Consider the following 25,998-nt stretch of genomic DNA (forward strand, 5'->3'; position numbering starts at 1 on the left):
TTCTATATTTTTACAAATGGGTTTATTCATATTTTACAATTTAGAAAGAAGTCCAACCTCCATCCACAGTCATAACACTTCCATTCACAAAACTGGCATCATCAGACACCAAAAACAATGCAACCTTTGCCAATTCTTCTGGTTGACCAAGTCTAGGAATCAACTTAGTTCCCAAATACATTTTTCCAGCTCCCAATGGATGAGGTGACTTGATTTCAATTCCAGTAGCAACACTTCCAGGTGCAATAACATTACATCTGATCTTATCACTGTAATGGAATGCAACATTCTTACTCATTCCAACTAATGCATGCTTACTTGCAGTGTAGGCAATTCCAGCTCTACCACCATGTAATCCACCAACTGAGGCAATGTTTACAATGGATCCATTACCTTTTTCAAGGAAAATTGGAATTGCTTTTCTCATGGTTCTCATTGGAGCTGTTGTGTTAACAGACATGACTTTCTCCCACAATTCATCTGAAATATCGTGACATGGAACAAAGTTGTCCATGATACCTGCATTATTGACCAAGATATCTAGTGTTCCAAACTTGTTGATTGTTTCTTCGAAGAGTTTGTCCACTTCTTCTTGTTTGGATACATCACATTTGTGTCCAAAAGCTACACCTCCTAATTTTTCAATTTCTTCAACAGTTTCTTGAATTCTTTGTTCAACAACATCAGTAACCACAACCTTGCATCCTTCTTCAGCATATGTAAGGGCGATAGCCTTTCCCATTCCTTTAATAAAACCATAAATTAACACATGGACACAGTTCCATTAAAACAGTAAAATAAAAAACAAACTTACCAGAGCCAGATCCAGTAACAATGGCAACTCTTCCTTGCAATTTCTTTGTTTCAGTACTCATTATTAAACAGTTATTGGTTGGTGTATATTTCTTGTTGTTTTTTTATTGATTGTCATTAAATTGAAAAGCATTTCAATTTAATGCTGATTCCTTACACCGATAACAGCGATACAAAGAAGAGGACTTGAACTTCTCAAACAATTTGTCCATCAACCTTCACAGGCCATGGTTAGAACCAATGAATACTTTTTGATGTTGTTCATAACCTCGAGGAGAGTATGGTTTGATGTTGTTGGTGATTTCATTCGAAGGTTGATGGACAAATTGTTTGAGAAGTTGGCAAACTGAATTAGTTGACTGAATTATCAAATTCTAATAACTTTACATACCTTTTTGGGATTGAAGTATTGAGCAATAAACCAATTTGGTTTCTTTTACATTAGTTACATCGCCAATGGCAAACATATTTTTGAATGGTTGGTCGTTTTCATCTAAAACTTGTAAATGATTATTAACTTGGATGAAACCGTTCGAATCCAAACTATTTGGAAATTCGTCTCTTAACATTTCAGATTGTGGTTTCAATCCAGTGCACAGAAAACAAACATCACATTCAATATCAATGAATGTATTCAATTGACTATTCTGAATTCTAAAAGTTGTTGAATTTGATTGAGAAACAATCTCACTCCATAGGTGAATCTTTACATTTCTCATTGTTTCGAATACTTCACTAACTTTCTTACTTGCTTCTTCACTAGAAGGTTTCATAATTCTGTCAGATCTTTGAATAATATGAATAGTCTTTTCAGGATACTTTTCAGCAATAGAGCCTGCAATTTCACAGCCAACAAAACCTCCACCCACAATACAAATATCTTTCAGAGATGAGTTTCTGATAAATTCATGAGAATCGAGAATGCTTTGGGAATTGTAACAATTTACAAACTTGATTTGATTGTCAGAGCGGAGAGTTGGTAAATTGAAACGACATGTACATCCAGTACCAATCAATACGAAATCATATTCTATAGTTTCAGTGATTTCCTCAGTTGACTTGGAATGAATTCGATAATGAATGAGGGATTTGTCAATTTTTGAAACCTTTCCAGCAATACAATTTGCTCTTGGAAGAGTGTTTGCATGATTAACAGATAAATGTTCAGCCACTGCCTTATCTTTGACCATAAAAGGAAAACCAGGAGCAAAATCCAAAGCTCCGTTGAGATCAATAATTGTGACATCAAATAAATCTCTGATGGTTTTATCCTTACATGCAGTGTAGCCACCGAAACCACCTCCAACAATAACTAATCTAGGTTTCATTGAAAGTTTAAATAGGTTTCTGTCAATTTTGGAAGAATCGTTTGGTTTGAAAAGGTTTAGAACAATTGAAACTAAACCTTGCAATGGATGAAATAGTCCTAAATTGGATGTTTCAGCAATGGGTTCTATCCAATTCATAATGCACATAATCTTCACTACAAGATAGAATTGACTTTCAGAAATGTCAAAAGTCTTTTCCATTAAATCCATCAAATCACCCAAATAAAAGCAGTAATGTTGTAGTTGACCAAACCATTCAATTCTTCTTGAGTGCATTTTCAAACCACTTTCAAACCTTCTCATTCTGTAAATTGAGAATTCCTTCAAAACCTTGACAAACTCTCCATTCATTATTTCTTCAATTTGTTCTCTTGTCAAATTGGTTTCTGACTTTAAATATTCGAAACCCTTCTTGATTACTTCTTGTTGTGTTTGCATTTTTTTGTTTCTTTGTTTAATTGATCAATGGCTTTTGCTGACTTTAAAGAAACTGAAAGGTTGACTAAACTCCATGAACCCCAAATCCATTCGAAACGGAGAAATAATTGAAATGAACGCTTCTCAGAAAAATTACTTTTATTGAAAGTTTGTTTGCCAATGAAGTTGACTGACGAATAAAAGAGGAAATAATGTTGGATTGCAATGGAGTCCATTACGTATTTAACTTTATTCCAAACACCATTTTACCATTTCCATTGAAATGCTGCGACTCCTTTTTTAGTGTATTGACATTCTCAAGTGAGGCCAAGTGTTGGATTGATGTTGGTGAATGAACAGTAGGGCCGAATGATATAGAGAGGCATGTGAACTCAATAGAAGAGTTTGTAGTCTTAAGTTGTGTAAATTCAGTTGTGAATTTGGGAGGATTTGTTCAAAATCTCAAAATTCATTCTTTGAGAATTCTATGCTTTATTGAATGATTTTTAAGAAATGGAATATTGAATTTCTCTGAAGATTGTAAAATCTTTATTGTACAATAAATATGAAATGTTGCTTAGTGTGAAATGTTGCATTCCTTGATAATTTGCTCAGCTTCCTTTAGTGCTTGCTGTTCTGGAATGTGGTAGAGATTTTGAAGAGCTGAGGAAATTTCTTTTTGAGCTTGTTTTGAATTGACCTTTTCACATAATTTCACAATTTCAACAAGAGGAGATGATTTTCTTGGAGATGTTGGTGATGTACTAATAGTACTTGCTTCATTCTTAACACCTTCTTGCAAGGAGTGTGTTAAAACCTTCTCAAAGAAAGTGGTCTTGGAATTTGTTGAAACTCTTTCCTTTTCCTTCAATATTTCCTCAGAATCTTGTGCAGTTTGTTGAAGTGGTGTAAGCTTTGGGAAAGCCATTTCGTATTTTCCAACAAAAATGTTTCCAAATGTTTCACTAATTTCCTTTTCATGTTTTTCAATCCAACCAATGGAAGAACTATTTGTTAATTTGTAATGTTTGTTATTTACAATAAGAACAAGTGGTATTTGTCGTGAAAATACATGTTCATAGATGAGTTGAATAGTTGCCACATCATTCTTTGTAACTTTCTTATCGGAAATAACACAAATTAACATGTGAATTCCAAAATCTAATTTTTGAATGGTTTGTTTTAATTGTTTGTAGGCATTGAAGGTGGTAACAACTTGGTCAGTGATGGATTCACTCTCAGCTGCAAACCAGCCCAAAATATCGAATAATTCATATTCTATTCCATTGTATGAACAGTTGACACTAGAAATATTGGCATGAGCAGAAGTATCTCCAATTGTAAGAGAAGAATTGGTTATTTGGTTGATAATTGTTGACTTTCCAACACCTGTAGGACCAATAATGAGAAGTTTCTTTGTTTGAGTGGTGGCAGATGGCATTGTTTTTTTTGATGTGTTTTTGAAAAGATAACAAAAAGTGCGAACAATTTAAAAAGGATCTTTTTGAGTTGGGAACTTTTTTGGAAGTTATCACAATGTCTAAATTTTTACTAAAAGAGCTTAAGTGAATAAAGCAATCGAAAAATAAAAATGGTGTTTATTTACAAGGTTTTTATTTGAAGAAAATGTTGTATCTCATTGAGAATGATGGACTTGCTATTGGTGAGAGCCCTTCTTCTTTATCTGAAGGTAGAATGAGAGATGTCTCAGGGTCAAATCTTGGTAGGATGAAACTATCCACTAGTCCTTTAATCTCAGACTCATTAAGGAATGACTCTTCTTTGTTGACTTTTCTTATTGGTGTAACATGTGGCGTCTCAGTGATGTTGTTTCTCTCCATCAAGTCAAGAATAATATTATTAGCTGAGGTTAAATCACTGAGAGATTCATTCATTTCCTCATCAAGATCCTTCATTGTTGTCTCACCATAGAGTTGAATGTTAGAATCTACAATTTCTCTGCTGATTTGAGCAATCTCATCCTCAACAAAATGTTGATATTGAGACTTTACACTTCTCCTTAAAACTTAGGACAGATTATATTTACGTTAACTTACTTTGTCTCGCTATCGCTGATGGCATTCTTCAATTCTGTTTTCAATTGATCCTTAAAGGTGTCTTTCTTCTTATCCTTCTTTGTAAGGATTGGAGAAGGTAAGAGATCGACATTTTCCTTTTCCTCGTTCGTTTTCAAATTGTTGCTGGTTGATTGAACAATAATTGGAGGATCAACTGTTGAAACTCTTGATGATTTTCCTCTTTGGAATATCTTGGATTTTTCCTCAATAAACTTGTAAAGTGGAATGATGGTAATGATGATCATAATGTTTACACTTACATTTGTAATGTCCTTGAGTGACTTTCTCTTGGGTTTCTTCCTGACTGGAGTACTAATATCCTCCATGATTTCTTCCTTTGGTTTGTTGTCTTTCTTCTTCTTTACCTTCTTGATTTGAGGTTCTTCATCATCAAAGGCTTTTTTCCTTTTGTTAGATTTCAAAGATGACGAGGGAGGAGGTTGAATAGTTTCACTTGCTGATGGTAAACTAGGTGGTTGAGTTACTAATAGAGATTGAAAGGAAACATCATTAGATTGACTACTTGATGATTGAGTATTAATAGCACTTTGTGATGATTGACCCTTAATCTTGCTTTTAAATTGCTCAATTTTTGATTTTGGACCTTTCATGGTGGTGTTGAGTGTTTTTTTTAGGTTGACTTATTAAAATTTGGAGGGAAATTTATTTCTTCTTTGGAGGAGGAACAAGTGGATTGTATCTTTGCTTTACAGGTTTGATTGCTTTAACAGCATTAATCAATTCTTCAAAATTAAATCTATGAGGTTCCTTATTAAAAACTTCAACAAATGTATGATATAAATTGTCATCCAAATAGAATTTGTACATAAATCTAGCAAGATCCCTTCCTTCAGCCTTGTTAATATGTGTATCATTGGTTTCTCCTCTCATTAAAACAATTCCTTTGTTTTGAGCAAATTCCGTATAATGTGATAAAGACATTTGAGGTGAAGCCCATTCTCCTTTTTGTTTAAAATCTCTCATTGCAGTGAATAATACATGTTCCGTTTGGAATTGTAAGACAACTGTTTGAAAACCAATATTCTTGAAAACTGGTAAGACAAACATTGGACATTCCTTTGACCTGTGTTTTAAAACTTGATATTGAGAATATGGGACAACTTCAGCTAGAATATGTGGATTCATTTCGTGATGTTCTCTCCATATTCTTGTAATTGCTTCCGGACTTTCTCTCTCCACAAGTGGAACTTTAAGAATTTGATCCAAAGACTTTGGTCCTGGTGTAACAAATCTAACATTCTCTCTTGTTTGATTAAAAACTCCACATATTGATGATGTAAATTTTGTTTTAAGTAATTTTGATGATGATGTTTTTGATTGAGTGAGACCAGCCACCGATGGTTTTACTAGTGATTTTGTGATGTTCTTCAACATTTTTTTAAATTGTTGTTCCTATAAATAATAATTAAATTATTGTGATGAAGTTAATAAATATAATAATTAAAATATTTGCTAATTGTGTGTAGGTTATGAATAATAAACTCATCAACAAAGCCAGGCTTGAATATTAAATCCATCAAAATATTATTCCATAACACTGTTGTTACCTGTTCACCAAATCCAAATATTATTTCTCCACTTTTCCATAACGTACATTCAAAGGTGCTTGTTGTTTTGTTATTTAATGAAGGGACCAACATTTGAAACACACAAGTGGAGATGATTCTTACATGGATTCCCAACAGTGTTGTCTATTGAGTCTCTTGTATTTTGACCTTTTTGTAATACAATTCAACAGCCAAGACTTAAGAGGCTCTTGGTATTTGTAACAGACATAAAAAAAGCGGTACTTTGAAAAAAAAATTGTGGTGTACAGATTCGGTACCGTTTGCGCTTCTCTCTCCACCGAATATTGTATATTCATTCTGTTATTGTTGTTGTTATAATATCATCATCATACAATTAGTTTTTGTATATATAATTAATTTTCCATCATCAAAAAATGTCTGACCATAACGACGAATTCTTCGATGAAGAAGAAGAAGAATTACACGAAAATGAAGCCTTCACAAGTATTTGGGATCTCGTTCCTGGTTATACCCAATCACCACTTGATTCCATGCTTGAAAATGAAGAGAATACAACTCTTGAGCAAGTTTTGGATGAAGATACTATCATTCAAGAATTAAAGTCAGCAAATCATAAAGTCATCGCTTTCCTTAGCAAGGACGAGAATATTGACAAGCTTATACAATACATCATCACCGAAGAATATTTGCAACCAGGTCAAACATTAACATCAGCAGATCTTGAAAGAGAAGAAGAGGAATCACTTAAAAGAACTTACAAATATCCATTCATCACTTCAGAAATTTTCAACTGTGAGAACGAAGAAATTATTATTCCTATTGTTAAAACCAAAGAAAGAACCATTAATCTCTTCTCCTACCTTCTTAACAAGGATGAAAACAAGACACCAAAGAATCCATCTCTTTCCCAATACTTTGTTAAAGCTGTTTCAACCCTTTTGCAAAAGTACTATAAGGACATTGTTGATTCCTTGATGGATAAGCACAGCGAAGAGTTTAACATTTTAAAGTTATTTTTCACAGAACACATTGGATTATGTGATATGGACTCTCTCATCTTGAGAGTTTTAGGATTCGAAACATCAGAAGATAGCTTTGATCAAGATGCTTTTGGTGGATTTGCTACACAACAAAGAATTCGTGAATTGTTCTTAATGAAGCAAAGAGGAAATGATCAAGAACTCCAACAAAAGAGAAAGCAAGTTAGAGAGTGGGCACTTAATAATAACTTCTTTGATTTGATTTTGAAAAAGCTCGAACAAAGTTTAGATAATGAAGAAGTTCAAAGAAATACCTTCAGTCTCCTCTCCCAAATTGTAGAAAAGGGATACAATAATTCCAACGAATTGACAATCACCTTGTTATCTGAAAAACATTTGAATACTATTTTGGATATTATTTTTAAGAATTTGAACTCCACGATATTGGTACACGCAATACCTTTCTTACGTGTTGTTATCTCCGCCAATGAAGATTCAGAGGAATCCGATGCTGACGAATCAGATGACGAGACTGTTAATAGGGGTTCTAGCCATATCTTCATTTCCAAAGTCATTCCAATAATTCTCTCCCGTACAAAACAATTCCTTTCTCTCCTTAATGATACAGAGTTTGTTTCTAACATCTCAAAGCTTGAACTTTCTCATGCTGTTTTGGATCCACCACTCGGTGAAACTAGATTGAAGATTGTTGAACATTTACTTACAATTTTCAAAGTTACACAATCTAATACTGAATATCAAAAAGAATTAGCTTCTCTAGGTGTTATGGGAGTTCTTATTGATTTATTCTTCAAATATGAATTCAATTCCATGCTTCACTGTCTTGTTTTTGATATGATCAAGATTGTTCTCACAGGAACTAATTCAGAAATGAAGATGTCTCTTTTGGTTGATACTGAATTATGTCAAAAGATCTTAAAGGCCCATGAAAAGAATAAGGCTGTTATTCAAAAACCAAAGGGTGCTAGCTTAGGTTTGATGGGATTTGTCATTGAAATTTCTAATTTACTGAAGAAACTCAGTGAAATTAATCCTGATATTGCTAAGCATTTGTCCTCCATTGAAGGATGGAAAGAATTTACCTCTGGATTTTTACAAGAGAGAAATATCCAAAATGAAAAACAATTAGGTGGACCAGTTCCAATTGGTACTTTTGGAGGTGCTAGCTATATGGGAGAAGATGATGACGATGATGATTATGGTTATGATGAAGATGATAGTTCAGACTCTGATGAAGAAGTTATCGTAAGAAGAGGATCCGATTCAGACTCTGATGAAGATGATGATGGTGAAGTCATTAGAAAACACTATTAAATTGTAATTTCAACCTTATAAAATTTTAAACTATCAATTATTGTAGATTTTCTAAGAATAACTGAAAAACCTCAATACAACAACCAATTTTGATTTCCCTCCAAAAAAAATGTCATCAGCAGATATCTATGTAACGACTAGTGATTTGAAGAAGGATTATATGGCCTTCAGTTTCATGTGTGATAGACAACCAAAGGAAGAGGTAATTTATGGTATTCATCACTTTATTGAGGGAAAGGAAAATATAACTACTAAGGAAGAAGATACTCCACCTCCTGCTTCCGAAAGAGAATATCAAGGAATTTCCGATGAGGAAGATGAACAAGATAATGAAAGCAAAAAACAGGCATCATTGGAACTTTCTGAAACTGATAAAAGAAATAATGTTTTAAAAAGGATGCAAGTGGATAGTTTTTCAGATCTTGACTCGGAAGAAGCTTCAAAAATTCAGACAGAAATTGTTATTTACAGATCGAATCCTCGGTTGGACATTGTGGATATGGTTTCTCTTTCGAAATCTATTACATTTGTTCCGTTTGATTTTGTTAATCTCAAGTATGTATTGAGTAGTTGTTTATTTCTAAAACATTTTTGTTTAGATTGATTTCGTGTGGATTGAGTTCGGCTTCTCTACGAGTTCTTGGCCTAGCCCTAACTCATAAAAAGACTTTGAGATATTTGAGTGTGGAAATGAACCCTCTAAAAGAGACTCATGAGGCTAGAGATGATAAATTAATGCACGATATTCCAGCTCTTGGAAAGCTCTATAATACTATCCTTCCAAGAGTGAAAGAGGAACCTGAGGAGGAAAAGAAAAAAACAGTAAAAAAGGATAAAAAAGCAGAGGAAGTTTCACCAGAAGTTAAATCATTCCTGGAAAAGTATTGTGGACCAAATTCGAGCCCATTTGCTCCATTATTCATGACAAGTGCCAAATATCTATCACTGAGAGGAAACAATCTTTCTGATGATGACGCTGTTTGTATTGCGGAATTACTGAAAAGTGACAGTGAGATTTTCTCCCTTAATTTATGGGGAAATCGTATTGGAGATGTTGGAGGAGTAGCTCTCGCTAAGAGTTTGAGAACAAATCAAAAATTGCTTTCACTAAGCTTGGCTATGAATAGAATTGGAGATGAAACATTCATGGAAATATGTAAAACAATGGCTCCTCTTGATATTTATGATGAGAATGAGTTCCAGACAATCAGAGAAAATGCCTATTTGAGTTTTTATGGAGCTCAAAATATACAAAGAGATCAAAGTACCAATTCTCTACTGATACCAGCAGTTCCTCCTCATTTACAACCTCCTGAAACTAATGATAAGAAAAAGAAACCACCATCCAAACCAGTCAAGGTAAATCCAAACGAGAAGGAACTGATAGAATGGGACAGTAAAACATCTCGATATACCTATGAAGAAGTGGTGGAACCACCAAAGACATTAGGTGTAAAAACTGCCTCTAAATCCAATTCCAAACAAAATGTTACAACTGTTACTGAACCAAAGGTCGCTGAGCCTCTAAAACCAATTTACAAAATACCTGGAAATAGCTTATTAAGAAATATCAATCTGAGTGCTAATATTGACGTAACAGATGATGGAGCTCAATACTTTGTTGACGCTCCAATAGGCATCAGTTCAAATCTATGTAGAATATCTCTCAGTGATACCTCTGTTTCATTGCCAGTCTTTGAAAGACTTGTCAGTAAACTTCTTTCTGGCAAGGAAGAATAAATTTCACAAATATTGTAACGAAACTGCAATTTTTCTTACATTCCTAATAGGCAAGTTCTCCTTATAGAGAGAATACCGAAAAAAAATGAAAAATTCATCATCTTCCTCACTACACTCTCTGAATTCAGAGCAGACAATCGGAAGACAACACGAAGAAGGTTTATCGACCAGTTCCGAACAGGAATTATATAATCGTCCCGTAGGAGGAACAGAATTTAATGCAGAGTTTAATAATATTAGTAATTTATCAATTGTGGAGATGGATCAAATGATTGAACATTTTAAAAAACAAATTTCCTATCTGGAAAAACAAAGAGAAAGAAAGATTACGGCCATGTGTGGAAAGAATGTTGGCTCGTCATTAAATTTCTCGTCCATTATTAAAATGTACATTCAGAAAATTGTGCCTAATGCCTTTTCCGAATCGAGATTTTATAATTTATTTATGGTGGAATTGTTGGAAATGGTAATAACTCAGACAATTGTTCTGTTTGGAGTTGTTTGTTTTTGGAGGGGTATTTGGGGTTTGGCTGATTTTTATATTCATTATGAGGATAATAATAGTACTTTGAGACTTGGGTGGACAACTTTAATGATTGGAGTGGTTGGTTCATTTATTACTCAAACAGGTTCTGTTTTGGTTACTAGATTGGGAATATTAAATTTACTGGTTTCAAATTTTGAAAGTGATGCCAAATTGGAGACTGCTCAGGCATCTTACTCTGCAGATAGAGGGACAACTTCTCAAGTTGGTAAGAAGCATGCAAGTTTGTGGATTCGTCTTGCCATGAAGCTCTATACCTATATTGTTGCCATCTCAATTATTTTGTGTTGGAAGGGATCTTGGATGGTTATGGATGGATATTTTGAGAAATGGTTCAAAGATACATTTGTCACTAATTGGATTTCTCATATTATTGCTGCCCTAGTTTTGATTTGGTTCTATACATTCAGAAGTGTTTTGTCACCAGCTTCTATGGATAGAGAAAATCATTTCGAATCACTTATTGTTTCAAAGTGGAGTGGTTTGTCAAGACCACTCGTCAAGGAATGGGCCAAGAGCTTTATTTCTAAAAACAAGGATTTTGCAGAAAATGCTTAGAGTTTTACCCATAGTGATCTAGAGATCATCGACACTACTCTCTGCATTTCCTGCATTTCTTAGAATACTTTTCATTAATAAATCAAAGCTTTGAGAATCTTTTCCATTCACAAACTCCTCTGCATTATTAAGAACCAACGTAGCTCTAGAATCCTTAACCATCTGATAAGGATGTAAGACATAAGATCTAATGGTATTTCCACCGAATTGGTTTGCTTCACTCTCAAGTCTGGCAACATCTTTGATTTCTTTCACTTTTTTCACTCTTTCTATTTCTTGGAGTCTGGAACGAAGCTGATTGATAGCTTGATCCTTGTTTTGATGTTGTGATCTTCCTGCAATACATTGAACTTTAACACCAGTTGGAATGTGTGTGATTCTCACACCAGATTCTGTCTTGTTGGCGTGTTGTCCACCCTTTGTCGCTGTTTGAAGAGTAAACTAAATTATGATATTACGAACTTACCAGCCCTTATTGTGTCTATTTTCAAATCCTTCTCGGGCAATTGTTGAAATATTGAGCTAGTATCGTCTCCATCTGCTGCAGGGTATACTCGAACACTGCTGAATGATGTCTGTCTTTTATGCTAATCGTGGTTGAATATTAAACTCAATATTGGATACTTACATCGGCATTGAAAGGTGACAACCTGACAAGCCTATGGACGCCTTGCTCATGCTTAAGATATCCATAGGCATATCTTCCAGATATGAACAATAAAGCACTTCTTATTCCTGTTTCCTTGAAAGAAGTGTCTTCCAATGTAACCTCAAAGGAAGATAATTCAGAACCTCTTAAACAATTTATATACATATTCAATAACATTTGAGACCAGTCAGATGCATCCTCTCCACCAGCACCCGTGTGAATTTCCAAATAACAATCCTTTGAATCATGTGGACCAGACAAAAATGACTCAATTTCCTTTTTTTCTAAAACATTTATCAGATCACTCAACGATTTTTGAATATATTCAATCATTTCCTTATCATTTTCCATTTCAGAGAGCTTTAATAATTCCTCATTATTGTTGATATCAGCAATAGTGTTATCAATAAAATTCAACTGATCTTCCAACATATTTTGCTTCCTAATAATATTTTGTGCATTAGAGTCACTCCAAAAATCAGGAGAACTTGTCACCTTCTTTAATTTTGAATATTCATCTTGAATAGAATCTCTATTCCAATTATGAATTATATTTGAATAGATTGTTCTTGCACTTTCAATCAGTGCATTGTTACTAATAATATTATCGGAACATAATTTAATATTTTGATGATAATTCCTCCTCGGAGCCTGTACACACTCCATCAAGCTAAACCTATTTTTGCAGCAACAAGTTTTCTGCAATGATCTTCTAAGAATCAATTTGTACATTTTTTTAAATATAATATTTAATAAATATTATGATGATGAATATTATAATAATAAATATTAATAATTATGTTCAGCTTTCTTCATCAGAAGACTGTTCACTACCATTAGAATTAAAATAACTATTATTAGGATTATTTAAAAGTTTCATCAATTGAGCCAAAGTAGTAACATGTGAAACTTGAATAATGGCAAATATTATATCGAATAAACACAAATAAATAACAAATAATCCAGGATGATTATCGAATAGAGTAATAGATTCCGAATCAATTCTAATTGCTTGTTGACTTTCATATACTTTCTTTTGTAAAATAATATCCATAATTTGCTTCACTTCTTGTTGATTCGTTTTGAATTTCATATCAAAGTGTTTCTCAATAATTTGATCCTGTTCTGTTTCAATAATATTTTGATCTGGAAAGTAAACTCCAACTTTAACATTATCAAAAATCTTCTTCTTACTAGTGAAGAGATTTTCCTGCTCGAAAAAGTCAATCAATTCAAAGTATTCATTCTCCTTCTTGTAGAGTTTTGAACGTCTGTAGTAATTTTCATTGCTCACATAATTTGCAATATGAATATAGAGGAGAGGTAAAACAATGATCAGCACGAGAGAAATCTTCTTCTTCAAATTCATATTCTTAAAGACTCTACCGAGGATGGTTGGTTGGGTGGAATGAACAAATGAATAGTACATGAGCATACTTTGGAAAACTCTGAGACCCAGAACGAATATCGAATCATCAAGATAGAAGGAATAAATTCCCTCTATCAGAAGGATCCTATTGGTAAAATGTACAGATTCATAGAGTTCTTTTCGTAGAGTATTGTTTTGATTATCCATTGTGATGTGATTATCAAATTGATTAGAGGGATCAGAATTGGAAAGTGGTGATTCAAGACCTGATGATGAGTTTTCGGAATTATCTTCCATGTCAACAATGTGATGATCTTCATCACTGTTTGGATGGAGAACAATTCGATGATTAATGGAGGGATGTTGTGATGACATTTTTTTGAAAATCAATTATTTGCAATATTTATTTAATATTTAATATAAATAATATTTAAATTAATAATTAATTTTTGGATGGTCTAATTGAAACTTCCAAATCATCATCGGATTCATCACTAAGAATTTCTGCCATTTGAACTATTGGTTTCTTGTTACTTGGTACTTCTGATCTATTTGGATCATTGGTTGTAAAGAATGGTAAAAAGTATTCCTTATCTAACTTGTCAATGGATGATTCTTCCTCATTGTGGTCCAGTGTTGGAATTTCTCTGGTTGGAGTGTTTGAATTATTGCTTTCAGTGTCATTTCTATACAAGTATCTGATAAGTGGTGAGATACCTCCCCCAAAAACGAGAATTGACAATAACACGACCACAAGAGTTGTGGTTACTATGGTATTTTTGTATTCTGTTTCAGTAAGACTCAATGCAAGGGCAAGAGAAATAACACCACGCATTCCACACCATGTCAATATAAGTTGTGAATTTTTAGATATTTTGGCATCGAAAAAGTTATTGAGAATGTATGTAATTGGGAAAATATTTGCAATTCTTCCTAAAATGCAAAGAATAATTGCCAAGAAAATCATTCCAAAGTGGAATCTATGAGTGTAAGTAAATGTTGCTAATCCCAGATATAAAAATACTATTGTCTCACAAATGTATGAGAACATCATTAGGGCCTGATCGATGGTAATACTAGTTTTCTTACTCAAATTGAGTCTCGTATAGTGACTGTTCACAATTGAGGATGATAGCAGAGCAAGGATTCCTGATAATTCCAAACCTTCAGATAAAAAGTAAGGGAGAACGGAGGTGATAACCATTAGGGTAATTTCCAATGAAGGATATTTGTAAAATTGGAGGTATTTAAAGATTAATGCAGAAAGAAGAGCGATCACCACTCCAATAATTAAAGATCCAAAGAATGACAATAATAAATGGTTCATAAAGCTAATGGCGGATGAAGAGAATGAAATGGTTTTCGCTGATGGAAATCTAGCATATGTATCAAAGGATCTAAATAAAAGCATTGCTGCAACATCGTTCAATGTACTTTCTCCAAATACTAAAATAGATATTTTACCAGTTCTCTTCTCCCCAAAGTCTTCCTTAATTCCACTGAATACTGTTAAAGCAGCAATAGGATCCACACTAGAAATAAGACTTGCAAATGCAAATGAATCAATCCAAGGTATTATCCCAAATATTCCAATTCCTATACCGATTACTAATGTAGATATAATTGTTCCAGCTATTGCATACCATAGAATACTAATAATATTTCCAAAGAAGTTTCCTTTTGATAAATTATACCCAGACTCGAAAATAATAGGAGGAAGTAAAAAGAGGAAGAAAATGTCACTTTCTAATTTAAAAATGTTTCCACTTTCAATACCAAAGTAGCTAATAACTAAACCCATTATCATTCCGATAGCTATTGTAATTATACTATCGGGAAGAAAATTAATTTTAAATTGAAGAAAGAAATAAGTAGCAAAGATGATGACCAGCATGGTTGCAGTTATGAGAAAAACATTCACCGATTCTTGCCTACTTTCGTTACTTGTATTTACAGGTTGTGGTGGTGTGGTTTCTGGTTTCTTTTCTGTAGCTGGTTTTTCTTCTTCTCCGAAGACAGCACTGCTTTGTACGAAGAGTATACAAGCAATCAGCAGTAGCACAACAAGAGTGAAGAGAATCCTCCTACTGTATTGCATTGCCATTTTTTTGAAGAGTTTTATTATATAAATTATTACGAATTACAAATTCGAAACAAGACACACTGTGGATTTGTGGTTTGACCTCTCAATTTCTTAGCTTGTTTTGAGCTGATTGTTCACAAGTTACAAGTTGACTGTGTCTGTTAAAATTTAAGCAACGAATTTTGAGAGAAGTTTCTTTCTTCATCCTTAAATGAGCATCCCGCCAAAATTAAAACTACAGTTATTATTCTGCCGTTAAGTTGTCTCGAAACATTTTAAAAAAATTAGAACGAGTGTATTGTTGGCGTGATGACTGATACTGATCAACAACTTCCCTCATCATCAAACAATACAGGGGGTGAAGGTTTTACAAGTCCGGAAGATGAATTGGATTGGGGAACTCTTTGTTCTCCAAATGGTTTGGAACATGAATTGATGACTTATGCTCCTTTAAAAAAGCTTTTGAACACAATTATTAAGAAAGTTTCATCACAAGATAAAAAACTTAGCTCTGTTGATGATAAAGTCTCGGACGCTGCAAAGCAAGCTTTGGATGCAAATGAAAAAGCTAAAAAGCTGAAAAGTCAGATAGATGCTTCAGAGCAGGAAAAGATGGGTGATAAGGAAACGAACGACCTAAATGCTAAAACAGAAGCAGAGAAACATGAAAAGAGGCATAAGGATTTAATGGACAAAATCGGTGATTTGGAAAAACAATTACAAGATTTAAAGAAGCAAAATGAAGATTTAAAACATAAGAATTCAGAATCCGAAGACAAGTTAAAGAGATTAGTTGGAGATGCATTAAAGACAATGCAAACAATGAGTCAAATACCTCCTCAACCAACAAACACTAGTTCAGATGATGAAAAAAGAAACATTACAAGTAGTTCCAACAGAAGACCATTTACTCCAGAAGAGAACAAGAGAAACATTCAAGATGTTGAGGTGTTTAGTACCCCTGAGGTTGAAAAAACTGTACAACTCTACAAACCAGCAGATGATGAAGATAATAGTACTTTGCAATCAGTGATTTTGTCTCTTCCAAAACATGGTAAGGTAACCCAATTTGATGACGAGGCTTCACCAACAGATGACATGTCAAATACTGATACTAATACTTCCAACAAACCAAAGAGTAGACCTACCTCTACAGCATCAGGTAAAAGAGGAAAAGATCTCAAAGATAGCAAGGAAAGACCTCCATCATCACCTCAAAAGAAGATTAACTTTGCTCCAGCAGCTGTCACAGATCCTAATCATAGAATTAATTTTTCAGCAGACACTCAAACAGAAGGTGTTGTTGATCCATTCAAGTACAATGTTTATGATGTTAAAAATGATTTGGATAGAGCTCAAGTTTCTAGGGTAAAGGGAGTGTTATTGTCACAACTAAATGATTTGCAAAGAGAATTGGATGATGCAAAGAAGAAGGAAAAGGATGATGTTGATTTGCTTTTGGATCAAATTCTAGGTATCAAAAATCAAGTCAATTCTATTAACAAAAAACTGGACTTGGCTCAAAAATTAAAGGGACAAGATAAGAATACATCCACCGATAATCTTTATGAAGAAGGCTTGCTTGACGTTCAATTAGATGAAGGTAAAAATGTTAAAGTATTCATTCCACCAAAAACTGAAGAATTGGATTCATCAGTTACTGATTCAATTAATGAATTACTTGGAAAGATTGATTACTTGGAAAATAGGTTAGCTGATGCAACAAGGAGAATCGACGATTTGGAAAATAGACCTCAACCAGCCTTTTTTGATGACCACGAAGAATTAGAGAAACCAGAAAAATCAAATACACCTTTCATGAATACAAGGGAAACAGTGGATGCATCAACCTCTCCATTCCAAAAGAAAAAGGAAGATACTGACAACCGAACAGGCACTCCTTCCGAAAGACCTGAATCAAGCAGTGATGATTTTGTTAGCAATAAGGACTTGAAGAAACTGGAGAAGAAGCTCATGTATTACATTACAACACATGATATGTCCAATGATTTGAATAATCAAATTCAAGAGCTAATCAAGCAATTAGAGTCAGTAGAAGATAGACTTGCTCAGAAATGTGACATCGCTTCCACTCCGAATCATCAACAATTTAAAGACATTGAAGACATGGTTTTGAAAAAGGCAGACAGAGAGGAAGTACATAACATGATTGAAAAGCTTAAGAATGATTCTGACAAACAACCAACCATCGTTCAAAGACCATTCTCTCCACAAGAGGACAGAAACCCATCTTCACCGAACACTAAGGTTGAATCATCAGGAATTGATCAAGCTGATTTGAAGAAGATTAAGGATGCTTTGAACAATTTATCTTCTCAACTCTCACAACTTTCCAAGATGAAAGCAGACAAGATAGATGTATTTAAAGAACTTAGTGAGAAGAAGGAACAAATTGATAGACTGGATCAAACCAAGTCAGATGCAAATATTGTTGCCAGAAAGGCTGAAAGAGAATATGTTGATTCATTATTTAACAAGTTGAAGAAGGACTTGGAAAACTCAATTTCCATGACCAATACTCACACAGCAGACCTTTTGGCAAAAGATCTCGAATTCCTGAAAAGGTTGATCGAAGATAAGGCTGATAGCGATGAAATAAGAAGGATTAAGGAATACCTAAACCAAGCATTTGATAACAAGACTGAAAAGGATGGAGATGGCCTTGCATCTAGTCAAGCTTTCAAATGTCTCTCATGTAATAGAGCATTGAAAGGAATGAAGATGAGACCACAATCTCTTAACTTTGATAATTTTATCAGTCACTTACCACCTCCAAAACAAAAAGTCAATCCAAGAAAACAATTTTTGAATGACTCTCTGACAAAATCGTCTGTTCAAATTCCTTCCTCAATACTAGATGATGGAAGAAAGAATAGGTCTGCAGCAGAACATTTACCAGAACTTAAAAAGTCTGGAACTGCTGCTAGTAGTAATTTGTAAATAAAATCTCTAAGTATTGAATTATTATTTACGGCAGAGTCAATGATGAAATGAATCACATTAAGATGGCTAGAAATAAAATTTACAGAAAAGGGAAAATTAGGGGCAAAGGTAGGTATGGTTTAATTTACAAATTCATTACATTACAGATTAATTACACAAGTCCTCAAAATACATTTCCGAGGAGTTTCAATAATAAATCTACTTCTTTAAATTTTCTTTGATTAATTGTTTTAAATTTTGTAATTCTTGTTGTACTTCCAGTCTTCCTTTTCTTTCTTCGTCTAAACTCTTTTCAAGCATTTCTATTTTTTTCTTACTCTCTTCATCTAATGCACTCCTGTTGGACCTATTGGACAAATTGGAGCGTTGAGAATTGATTGAATTATTCGATTTATAGGACTTTACCGAAGATCTAGTGGAGAACATTTCATCTTCATCTTGTTGGGATCGCTGAGAGAAGTCACCACCATTCTTTTTTCTATCTACAGGGGATAACAAATGTGGAAGTCCTTGGGATTTAAATCCTGGAGGAACATTTGAAGGAGCCTTAGAATTATTCATTTCTCTTGCCAAAACATAAGAATTAATAAAACTGAGAGCAGCCTTATCCTCGTGAACGCATCTTTCCTTCCATGCTTGAGCTTCTCTAATATGATTCGACATTGTTTTCTATTCCGTAGTGCTACTGCAATATAATAAATTAAAGAATTTGTGTCAGCTCAATGAGAGAGGTTGAAAAAACAATTGTTGTTATTTTTTTTGAGTTGTTCATGAAGCCAAGCTGTAGATGCCTTCTAAAAGAGAAGTCATTCAAGCGAGCGAGCCACACACTGCAAGAGACAAAAATAATAGAACATCACAACCACTTGAATGTTGCTTCTCGCAACAACGAGAGTTGATTTTTGCCTGACTCATCTCAATCCATTAAAGGCTTCGTTGATTGCCTACTGGAGTGGAGTTCCATAGAGTCAATTAACATTGAAGGCTCCGTAAGAGAGATATTATTTGACCACCAGAGAATGGTATTGTCTCTATTAATTGATGATATAAAGTTGATGGATGTTGGTGTTTACAAAATATCTCATAACAATATAGATTATTAGATTTGTAATATAAATTACACTTGAAGGAGAGTATTGAATGGTGAAATGAATGGCTTATTTTGGATACTGATCAATGTATTCAAATATGGACAAGAGTTTTTTCTTTTATGAATTGTTGCAGAGTTTTAAACATTTCACAATTCAGATAATGAAAATCAAGCTATGGTTATTTAAATTGTTGTAATCTTGGGACTGTTGCTATCCACTTAAAGATTACCTCTAAAAAGGAACAAGTCCTCCAATAGCAACTAACCAAGTAGTTCCTGTGCTATCTTCGAGAATGTATATATATTCGAAAGGAAGTAAGTGTGATGTTACCAAATCGATTAACCTTCCGTCTTTAGATGGTTCCCTCATTGAGTTCATTCAAAACAAAAAAATGTCTAATCCACTCAATTCATTTCGAATGGGAACTCAATCATCACCAACAACTGCACAAAAAACCAATACTGTGAATATGCTAAGTGAGAATGAACAATTTCCTGTGGAGATTAACACTGCCTCAGAAATTGAGAGTTCTACCTTCAAAAGTCAATCAGAAGCAAGTCCTACTGCAAATGAACAATCTCCCTCTACAGTTTCTAAACTCAAAAGCTTTTTCAAAAAGAGAAGACACTCCACACCCAATAATTCTACGTTAACCACTGAAGAACCAAGCATTAATAATCGTACTAGTAGTGAACAAACTCCAACCTCACCAGCATTCACATTTCAAAACGATAAACTCTCACTCCATGTAACTTTCAAAGAGGATCACAACAAGCAGAATAGAATTCGCTCATCACCAGTTCCTTTGTCAACCCTCAATGCAATTTTAGCTTCAAACCCTCTCGATGAAGCATTTGAGAATCTGCAAGGAGAGAAATCCTCTCCCAACGATAATAAGGCAAAGAGTAAAAAACCGCGGCATAACTACAGTAAATTCTCCAGGAGGAAGAAGAAACATCACCTCAATCAAGAAGGGGAAGGAATGAATGATACTAATACTCTTATGGAACCTCCTACTACGTAGTAATTTAATAATCAGTAGTGGCGCACAGAATTGTCGAACAGCCGATCCATTATTTGAGGACATGCTTCGAAATCCGACCCAAGTATCTTCTTCAGCCACCAGCAACGACACTTCATTTGCCTCTAATTTAAAAAAAACAGAACCTCCAACTTCAACAGCTATTGTTCCCAACAATAATACATCACCACTCCATCAAGGCGATCAGTGTATCAATTTCGGAGCAGCAACAACAAACAATATAGTAAATTGTACTACAACAACAAATTTGAGAGGAGGAACTCAACAAACAATTGCGATGGCAATGGATAAAGTTGAACCTGTTTCAAGTGGTTTTGGTGTTGGATTGGTTGATACGGAAAATTTTGTAAATACAAAACAAGTTGGCAATCAGAGAATGATTTCGACAACCACCTCTCCTGTGGTTATTAAAAAAGAAGGAACCAAACAATTAGATAACATGATTGAGGATTTTCTATTAACTAAAAGTTCAAGTTCGACTGCTCATGACGAAATTACTCCAAATAGAAATGCAATTATTGAAGAAGAGGAAAGTAGTGATGAGGATTATAGTGACGAGGATAACAGTGACCATAGCGATGAAGAATCTAATGAAGAAGAAGAAAGATCTTCAGAATCTGAAGATCTTGAGGAAACAAAACCAAATTTAGATACTAGTACGTTGAGTCAAACAAATAATGAGAATCAAGCAGGAACTGATGTAGATGATCCTCTAGCTGTTAAAACAATGATTTCACCTCAAGATTTACAAACCATTTCATATGAGGTAAATGAGAAATTGAATGAATCTGTACAAAAAGAATTCGATCTCAGTAAGGAGGAACAAGTATTGGATTCATTCTTGTGTGCCTACTATGAAAGCAAAATGCCTCAACAAGGTAAAATGTACATTACTCAAAATTACATTTGTTTTTCATCCAATATTTTTGGGTATAAGATTTGTGTAAGTATTTGGAAAGTAGATTAGTAATTAATTATTATCAAATTATTATCAGTTAGTTATTTCTTTCAGTGATGTTAAAAGCATTGAAAAAAAGATGACAGCAATGATAATTCCTAACGCTATTGAGATTTTCCTTAAAGATGGTTCTTCACACTTTTTTGGATCGTTTGTATTCAGAGATAATGTTTACAAGGTTTTACTTGCCCTTTATTCATTGCATGCAAAGGCAAGAGGAAACATTTTAATAAGTCTTCGATCAGCTAATAATGTCTTGCAAGCTGTTAATACTCCTAACATCAAACCACCAAATCTCACTACCGATTCTTCCTATGTCACTGAAGAGGATGACAATGAAGATGAGGAAGAAGAGTTAGAAACTGAAGATGAAACTGAAGAAGAAGATGAAAGCGAAGAAGAAGAGAATACCTCCGAGAGTGATGAGCCAATTGTAATCAATAAGGTTACAAATATTCCAGTCGAATCTATGGCAAAAGGTGCTGCCGATACCAACCAATCCCAACCAAAAGCTAATGGAGAGGCCTCAAAGAGCAAAGCTAATAATGGAGGTGAGGAAAAAGAAAATGGAAATCAAACTAATGGAAATAATGAAGAAAAGAGAGCAAATGATAACTCAGAAAATAATAATGGCAACAATAATGGAAACAACCCAAACAATAATCAAAACAATGCTCCGAATGGAAATGGAGAAGAGCAAGAAGAAGAGGAAGAAGAAGAAGAATGTCAGCTGCCAGAAGAGGAAGAGAAAATAACTGGAATTAATGATCTTCCTGGTGGTGAATTCTTTGCTGATCCAGACAAATTCAAACCAAAAGAAATTGCCGCAGAAGTACTTCCAGTCAGTATTTTTGATGCTTGGTTCTTGCTTAAATCAGATAATACCAACTTCCAACTCGAACATCACAAGTCCAGAGAAGAAACAAGTGTACAATATTCTTCATATGTTAAACTTGCTGGTTCTCCTGGCTTGATGAGAAAGGTGGCCTTCATAGCCAAAGTTAATAACTCCCTTGGGCCAAAGAGTACTAGAATTGAATGCGTAGAAAGAGCTGTTCTCTGTAAAGGAAAGAAGAGAATAATCAACCAAACCTCATCTAGTAGTTTAGATGTTCCATTCAGTGATACATTCAAAATTCAAAACTATTGGATTTTCGAGGATATCGATGGAAAGTCTTGCACTCTTAAAATCTATAGTGGAGTTCACTTTTTGAAATCATCCCTCCTTAGATGGAAAATTGAAGATGCTGGTGATAAGGAATCAAAACAGGCCTTAACTGTTTGGTTAGCTCAAGCTAAGGAAGCTGTTGCTAATGCCAAATCAGCTGGTAATTTGCATTCCCTCAAAAAGGGAAAGCCTCGTAAAAAGAAGGCAACTACCAAAGATACAAAGAAACGATCAAAGAGAAAGACTTCAGAAGTTAAACCACAGGCTACTGCCGTCGCTTTTGCAACTGAAAATCCTTTTGCAAGTACATCTGCTCCAGCACCTGAGATTGAATTAGATTTAATGACTAAGACTCTCAATTTTGTGTTTGGAATACCAGGGTATCTTTCTGCTAACATCACTTTACCTGCCTGGCTGTTACTAACTGTTATAATAGCCTTATTATTCTTACTATTTTCGCAGCAATATACAATCATACAGACAATGAAACAAGTAGAATATAATGTACAGACCTACAAACAACAGACAATACTTTTCGAACAAGAACTTAATCATTTGGTATTCAATTTAGCTAATGTTAATGCAACAGCATTGTCAGAAAACAGTCAGAACCTACAAAATCAAATAGCTAATTGGTTGACTGCAAGGAATGAGCTCTATAAGATGCATATAGACAATGACTTGCTGCATTCATTACTGTATGAGTTATCTGAAATTAAGAAAATTATGCACAAAAAAGATGGGAATGGTTGAATAAACGACTAAGCAATGAGTTTTATCCAGTCTTTTTGTGTTCCTTATGCTTTTGATAGGAAACAAATATATCATACATTAAACCAATGAAAACAATAAGAACACCAGACCATTGAACGCCAGACATGTGGTGACCAAAAGTGAAAACAGACCACAAAATGGTAAAGAATTTTCTGGTTGTTGTAATGATAGAGAGCTCAAGAGTTCCAAAACTTGCAATGCACCAAAAGATGAAAATTTGTCCAAGAGCCATAGTAATACAGAAGATGGCAATATGTTGAATAATCTCTGGATGATTCATACAGAATTCAACTGCTGGGAAGAATTGACCAGTATAAAACATAGCAATACCAACAAAAATACTGGCATATAAATTCATATTAAGCATCAAGTCATCACTTGTTGGCTTATGTTCCAATGTTCTCATAAGATCTTGAATAGAGTTTGTGAAACCATCAGCTGCCAATGAGACAATCAATAATAATAATCCGTAAGTGTTGTTCTCATTTTCACTGTCTTCCTTGTGCTTATGTCCAAATCTATCAATCATAAATACTGAAATACCAACTGTTGTCATGAGGACAGCAACAATTCTTGAGAAGGAATATTGTTTTTTAGCAACTAGCATACCCATAATCATAACTGGAATCATTTTACAAGATTTAGCCAAAACTTGAGTTGGGTAATTAACATAAATTAAAGCAGCATTACTTGAACTAGAGGCAATAACGTATGCCAATGAAGCTCCAATATAATAATATCTTGGAACAACACTCTTTCTTCCACGTTCACTAGGGTATAACCTAAGTTTACCAAAAGCAGTAATATAATTTAAAACACATTGTAAAAACACCAAAAATAGAGGAAAGTTAAAATAACTATCACCGTAAGGTCTTCTAGTAATTTGCTCTTGATAGGATGACATGGCCATAAAAGTGGCATAAATACCAACTACAACTTGAATCAACTCAAAAGATGACTTGAGGAAAGACTTGTGATGATCGGAACGATTATGTGCTGTATTTGGACTCTTTCCAGTCTCCACATCTTCTTGGTTCATTGATTGAGCAAAATGTCCTTCCATCGGAAAGTTTGCCACAGAAACACTTCTCGGTAATTCCTCATCATCAAAATTTACTATTATTCATACAAAAAATTAAAACAACATTTATAATGATTATAATCATCCCCACATTACAATAAACCTACCATTTGTATATTCCGTATTGTTATCGACTCGTTGTGTTTGTTGCGTGTGTCTTTTATTTATACCAACATGATTCACTCGTTGTTGCATTTTTTTTTTCGGAATGTTTTGATAATTGATGTTTTCTTCTTGCTGTTTTGCGCACGTGTCTTTTTTCATACCAAATTTTAAAGCCATTTTCTGTTATGTTAAGAGGAAGAGCCATTTAGGTGATATGAATGAGTGAGGAATTGATTTGGTGGATATGGATTGACTTGAAAATGGTTCTGTTTCGAATAATAAACGAATTGATAAAGAGTAAACTTTATTGAGTGAATGAGAAATATTAAATAGGCAAGGAATGAAGAACCTTGATCATTTGAATCCTAACACTTGTTGGACAATTGCATGAATTGATATAGAAACTGATCCATAGTACAATTACCACCTTAATCAAATGAGTGACTCTAGTCTCTAGAATATTTGAATGGCTGGTTCAAGGCGATGCAATTCCAATGGAAGTTCCGTAAAAAGCACAATCGGAATCGAGATCACAACATGTTGGAAACCATTTTTGAATGCAAGCTAAATTTGTTTGTATTGTAAACGGAATTACAAAATTTTAATTTTAAAATTTCCAAAAAAGTTTCCTCGGAATTTGAGATACAGGACTATAAATTCAATCACAACACTCTAATCCTTATTTTACACAACAAAAAAAACAAATAATACACAATCACTACTGCAAAACAAGCAATATCTGAAAATGAGCTCCAACAATCATCACAATAATAAGCAATTGGCCAGACAACACAGAACCAATAATTGGGTTGATACTTTCTTTGATGATCCATTCTTGAGAGCATTTGATAGATTTGATGATAGATTAGTTCCTGAATTTAAACCAACTACTGATGTTTCTGAAACTGCAAATGAAGTTAAAATTGTTTGTAATGTTCCTGGTATGACAAAGGATGATTTAAAGATTGATATTGATGAAGAGCATAGAACCATGACTGTCAGTGGTCATGTTGAAAAGGAAAAGAAGGAAGATAATGAAAGATATCACTGTGTTGAAAGATCACATGGTTCTTTCAGTAGAACTGTCTATTTACCACCAAATGCTGATTTTGATAAGGTCAAGGCAGCTTTGGAACATGGTGTTTTGAGAGTTACTATTCCAAAAGTAGTTGAAGAACCAAAGAAAAAGACCAGATCAATTGATATTCAATAATTGTTACTATTTTGTAAATAAATTTTTTGTAAAAATACGACCAATAAATTCTTTAAATTAATCTCTTTATTGTAAATTACGTTTACTTGGACTAGTTGGTGGTCGAACATCAACATCTTCGGCCAAGCTACTGCTTTGAAATAATCCAAATGATTTAC

General features: G+C 34.0%; 16 protein-coding genes across 16 annotated transcripts; 7 read left to right on the plus strand and 9 right to left on the minus strand.

Annotated features, from left to right (window-relative positions):
* Positions 1 to 40: 40 nt before the first annotated feature.
* On the minus strand, positions 41 to 742 carry NAEGRDRAFT_69731 (uncharacterized protein; the record flags this gene model as incomplete). The annotated part of the gene is made up of 1 exon (XM_002675061.1): positions 41 to 742. One exon carries the CDS (start codon positions 740 to 742, stop codon positions 41 to 43), a length of 702 nt encoding a protein of 233 aa, XP_002675107.1.
* A 454-nt stretch (positions 743 to 1,196) lies between these two features.
* On the minus strand, positions 1,197 to 2,579 carry NAEGRDRAFT_69732 (uncharacterized protein; the record flags this gene model as incomplete). Its single annotated transcript, XM_002675062.1, has 1 exon — positions 1,197 to 2,579. The coding sequence occupies one exon, from the start codon at positions 2,577 to 2,579 to the stop codon at positions 1,197 to 1,199; it is 1,383 nt and encodes a 460-aa protein (XP_002675108.1).
* Positions 2,580 to 3,135: 556 nt separating this feature from the next.
* On the minus strand, positions 3,136 to 3,999 carry NAEGRDRAFT_69733 (uncharacterized protein; the record flags this gene model as incomplete). Its single annotated transcript, XM_002675063.1, has 1 exon — positions 3,136 to 3,999. The coding sequence occupies one exon, from the start codon at positions 3,997 to 3,999 to the stop codon at positions 3,136 to 3,138; it is 864 nt and encodes a 287-aa protein (XP_002675109.1).
* A 172-nt stretch (positions 4,000 to 4,171) lies between these two features.
* Positions 4,172 to 4,962, minus strand: NAEGRDRAFT_69734 (uncharacterized protein; the record flags this gene model as incomplete). The annotated part of the gene is made up of 3 exons (XM_002675064.1): positions 4,172 to 4,574; positions 4,616 to 4,848; positions 4,897 to 4,962. The coding sequence occupies 3 exons, from the start codon at positions 4,960 to 4,962 to the stop codon at positions 4,172 to 4,174; spliced, it is 702 nt and encodes a 233-aa protein (XP_002675110.1).
* A 337-nt stretch (positions 4,963 to 5,299) lies between these two features.
* On the minus strand, positions 5,300 to 6,031 carry NAEGRDRAFT_69735 (uncharacterized protein; the record flags this gene model as incomplete). The annotated part of the gene is made up of 1 exon (XM_002675065.1): positions 5,300 to 6,031. The coding sequence occupies one exon, from the start codon at positions 6,029 to 6,031 to the stop codon at positions 5,300 to 5,302; it is 732 nt and encodes a 243-aa protein (XP_002675111.1).
* A 417-nt stretch (positions 6,032 to 6,448) lies between these two features.
* On the plus strand, positions 6,449 to 8,546 carry NAEGRDRAFT_80431 (uncharacterized protein). Its single transcript, XM_002674985.1, has one exon. It carries the CDS (start codon positions 6,600 to 6,602, stop codon positions 8,499 to 8,501), a length of 1,902 nt encoding a protein of 633 aa, XP_002675031.1. The 5' UTR covers positions 6,449 to 6,599; the 3' UTR covers positions 8,502 to 8,546.
* Positions 8,547 to 8,610: 64 nt separating this feature from the next.
* Positions 8,611 to 10,241, plus strand: NAEGRDRAFT_69737 (uncharacterized protein; the record flags this gene model as incomplete). The annotated part of the gene is made up of 2 exons (XM_002674986.1): positions 8,611 to 9,056; positions 9,101 to 10,241. The coding sequence occupies 2 exons, from the start codon at positions 8,611 to 8,613 to the stop codon at positions 10,239 to 10,241; spliced, it is 1,587 nt and encodes a 528-aa protein (XP_002675032.1).
* Positions 10,242 to 10,626: 385 nt separating this feature from the next.
* On the plus strand, positions 10,627 to 11,343 carry NAEGRDRAFT_69738 (uncharacterized protein; the record flags this gene model as incomplete). Its single annotated transcript, XM_002674987.1, has 1 exon — positions 10,627 to 11,343. The coding sequence occupies one exon, from the start codon at positions 10,627 to 10,629 to the stop codon at positions 11,341 to 11,343; it is 717 nt and encodes a 238-aa protein (XP_002675033.1).
* Positions 11,344 to 11,953: 610 nt separating this feature from the next.
* Positions 11,954 to 12,424, minus strand: NAEGRDRAFT_69739 (uncharacterized protein; the record flags this gene model as incomplete). The annotated part of the gene is made up of 1 exon (XM_002675066.1): positions 11,954 to 12,424. The coding sequence occupies one exon, from the start codon at positions 12,422 to 12,424 to the stop codon at positions 11,954 to 11,956; it is 471 nt and encodes a 156-aa protein (XP_002675112.1).
* A 370-nt stretch (positions 12,425 to 12,794) lies between these two features.
* On the minus strand, positions 12,795 to 13,736 carry NAEGRDRAFT_50506 (uncharacterized protein; the record flags this gene model as incomplete). Its single annotated transcript, XM_002675067.1, has 1 exon — positions 12,795 to 13,736. One exon carries the CDS (start codon positions 13,734 to 13,736, stop codon positions 12,795 to 12,797), a length of 942 nt encoding a protein of 313 aa, XP_002675113.1.
* A 67-nt stretch (positions 13,737 to 13,803) lies between these two features.
* On the minus strand, positions 13,804 to 15,465 carry NAEGRDRAFT_69741 (uncharacterized protein; the record flags this gene model as incomplete). Its single annotated transcript, XM_002675068.1, has 1 exon — positions 13,804 to 15,465. The coding sequence occupies one exon, from the start codon at positions 15,463 to 15,465 to the stop codon at positions 13,804 to 13,806; it is 1,662 nt and encodes a 553-aa protein (XP_002675114.1).
* A 288-nt stretch (positions 15,466 to 15,753) lies between these two features.
* Positions 15,754 to 18,428, plus strand: NAEGRDRAFT_58590 (uncharacterized protein; the record flags this gene model as incomplete). The annotated part of the gene is made up of 1 exon (XM_002674988.1): positions 15,754 to 18,428. One exon carries the CDS (start codon positions 15,754 to 15,756, stop codon positions 18,403 to 18,405), a length of 2,652 nt encoding a protein of 883 aa, XP_002675034.1. The 3' UTR covers positions 18,406 to 18,428.
* A 178-nt stretch (positions 18,429 to 18,606) lies between these two features.
* On the minus strand, positions 18,607 to 19,071 carry NAEGRDRAFT_69743 (uncharacterized protein; the record flags this gene model as incomplete). Its single annotated transcript, XM_002675069.1, has 1 exon — positions 18,607 to 19,071. The coding sequence occupies one exon, from the start codon at positions 19,069 to 19,071 to the stop codon at positions 18,607 to 18,609; it is 465 nt and encodes a 154-aa protein (XP_002675115.1).
* An 819-nt stretch (positions 19,072 to 19,890) lies between these two features.
* Positions 19,891 to 20,523, plus strand: NAEGRDRAFT_69744 (uncharacterized protein; the record flags this gene model as incomplete). The annotated part of the gene is made up of 1 exon (XM_002674989.1): positions 19,891 to 20,523. The coding sequence occupies one exon, from the start codon at positions 19,891 to 19,893 to the stop codon at positions 20,521 to 20,523; it is 633 nt and encodes a 210-aa protein (XP_002675035.1).
* Positions 20,524 to 20,818: 295 nt separating this feature from the next.
* On the plus strand, positions 20,819 to 23,449 carry NAEGRDRAFT_80433 (uncharacterized protein; the record flags this gene model as incomplete). Its single annotated transcript, XM_002674990.1, has 2 exons — positions 20,819 to 21,484; positions 21,537 to 23,449. 2 exons carry the CDS (start codon positions 20,819 to 20,821, stop codon positions 23,418 to 23,420), a joined length of 2,550 nt encoding a protein of 849 aa, XP_002675036.1. The 3' UTR covers positions 23,421 to 23,449.
* Positions 23,450 to 25,372: 1,923 nt separating this feature from the next.
* On the plus strand, positions 25,373 to 25,840 carry NAEGRDRAFT_69746 (uncharacterized protein; the record flags this gene model as incomplete). The annotated part of the gene is made up of 1 exon (XM_002674991.1): positions 25,373 to 25,840. The coding sequence occupies one exon, from the start codon at positions 25,373 to 25,375 to the stop codon at positions 25,838 to 25,840; it is 468 nt and encodes a 155-aa protein (XP_002675037.1).
* Between the last annotated feature and the right edge of the window lie 158 nt (positions 25,841 to 25,998).

Source organism: Naegleria gruberi (genome assembly GCF_000004985.1).
Source record: "Naegleria gruberi genomic scaffold NAEGRscaffold_36, whole genome shotgun sequence".
Lineage (NCBI taxonomy): Eukaryota > Heterolobosea > Eutetramitea > Acrasida > Naegleriidae > Naegleria > Naegleria gruberi.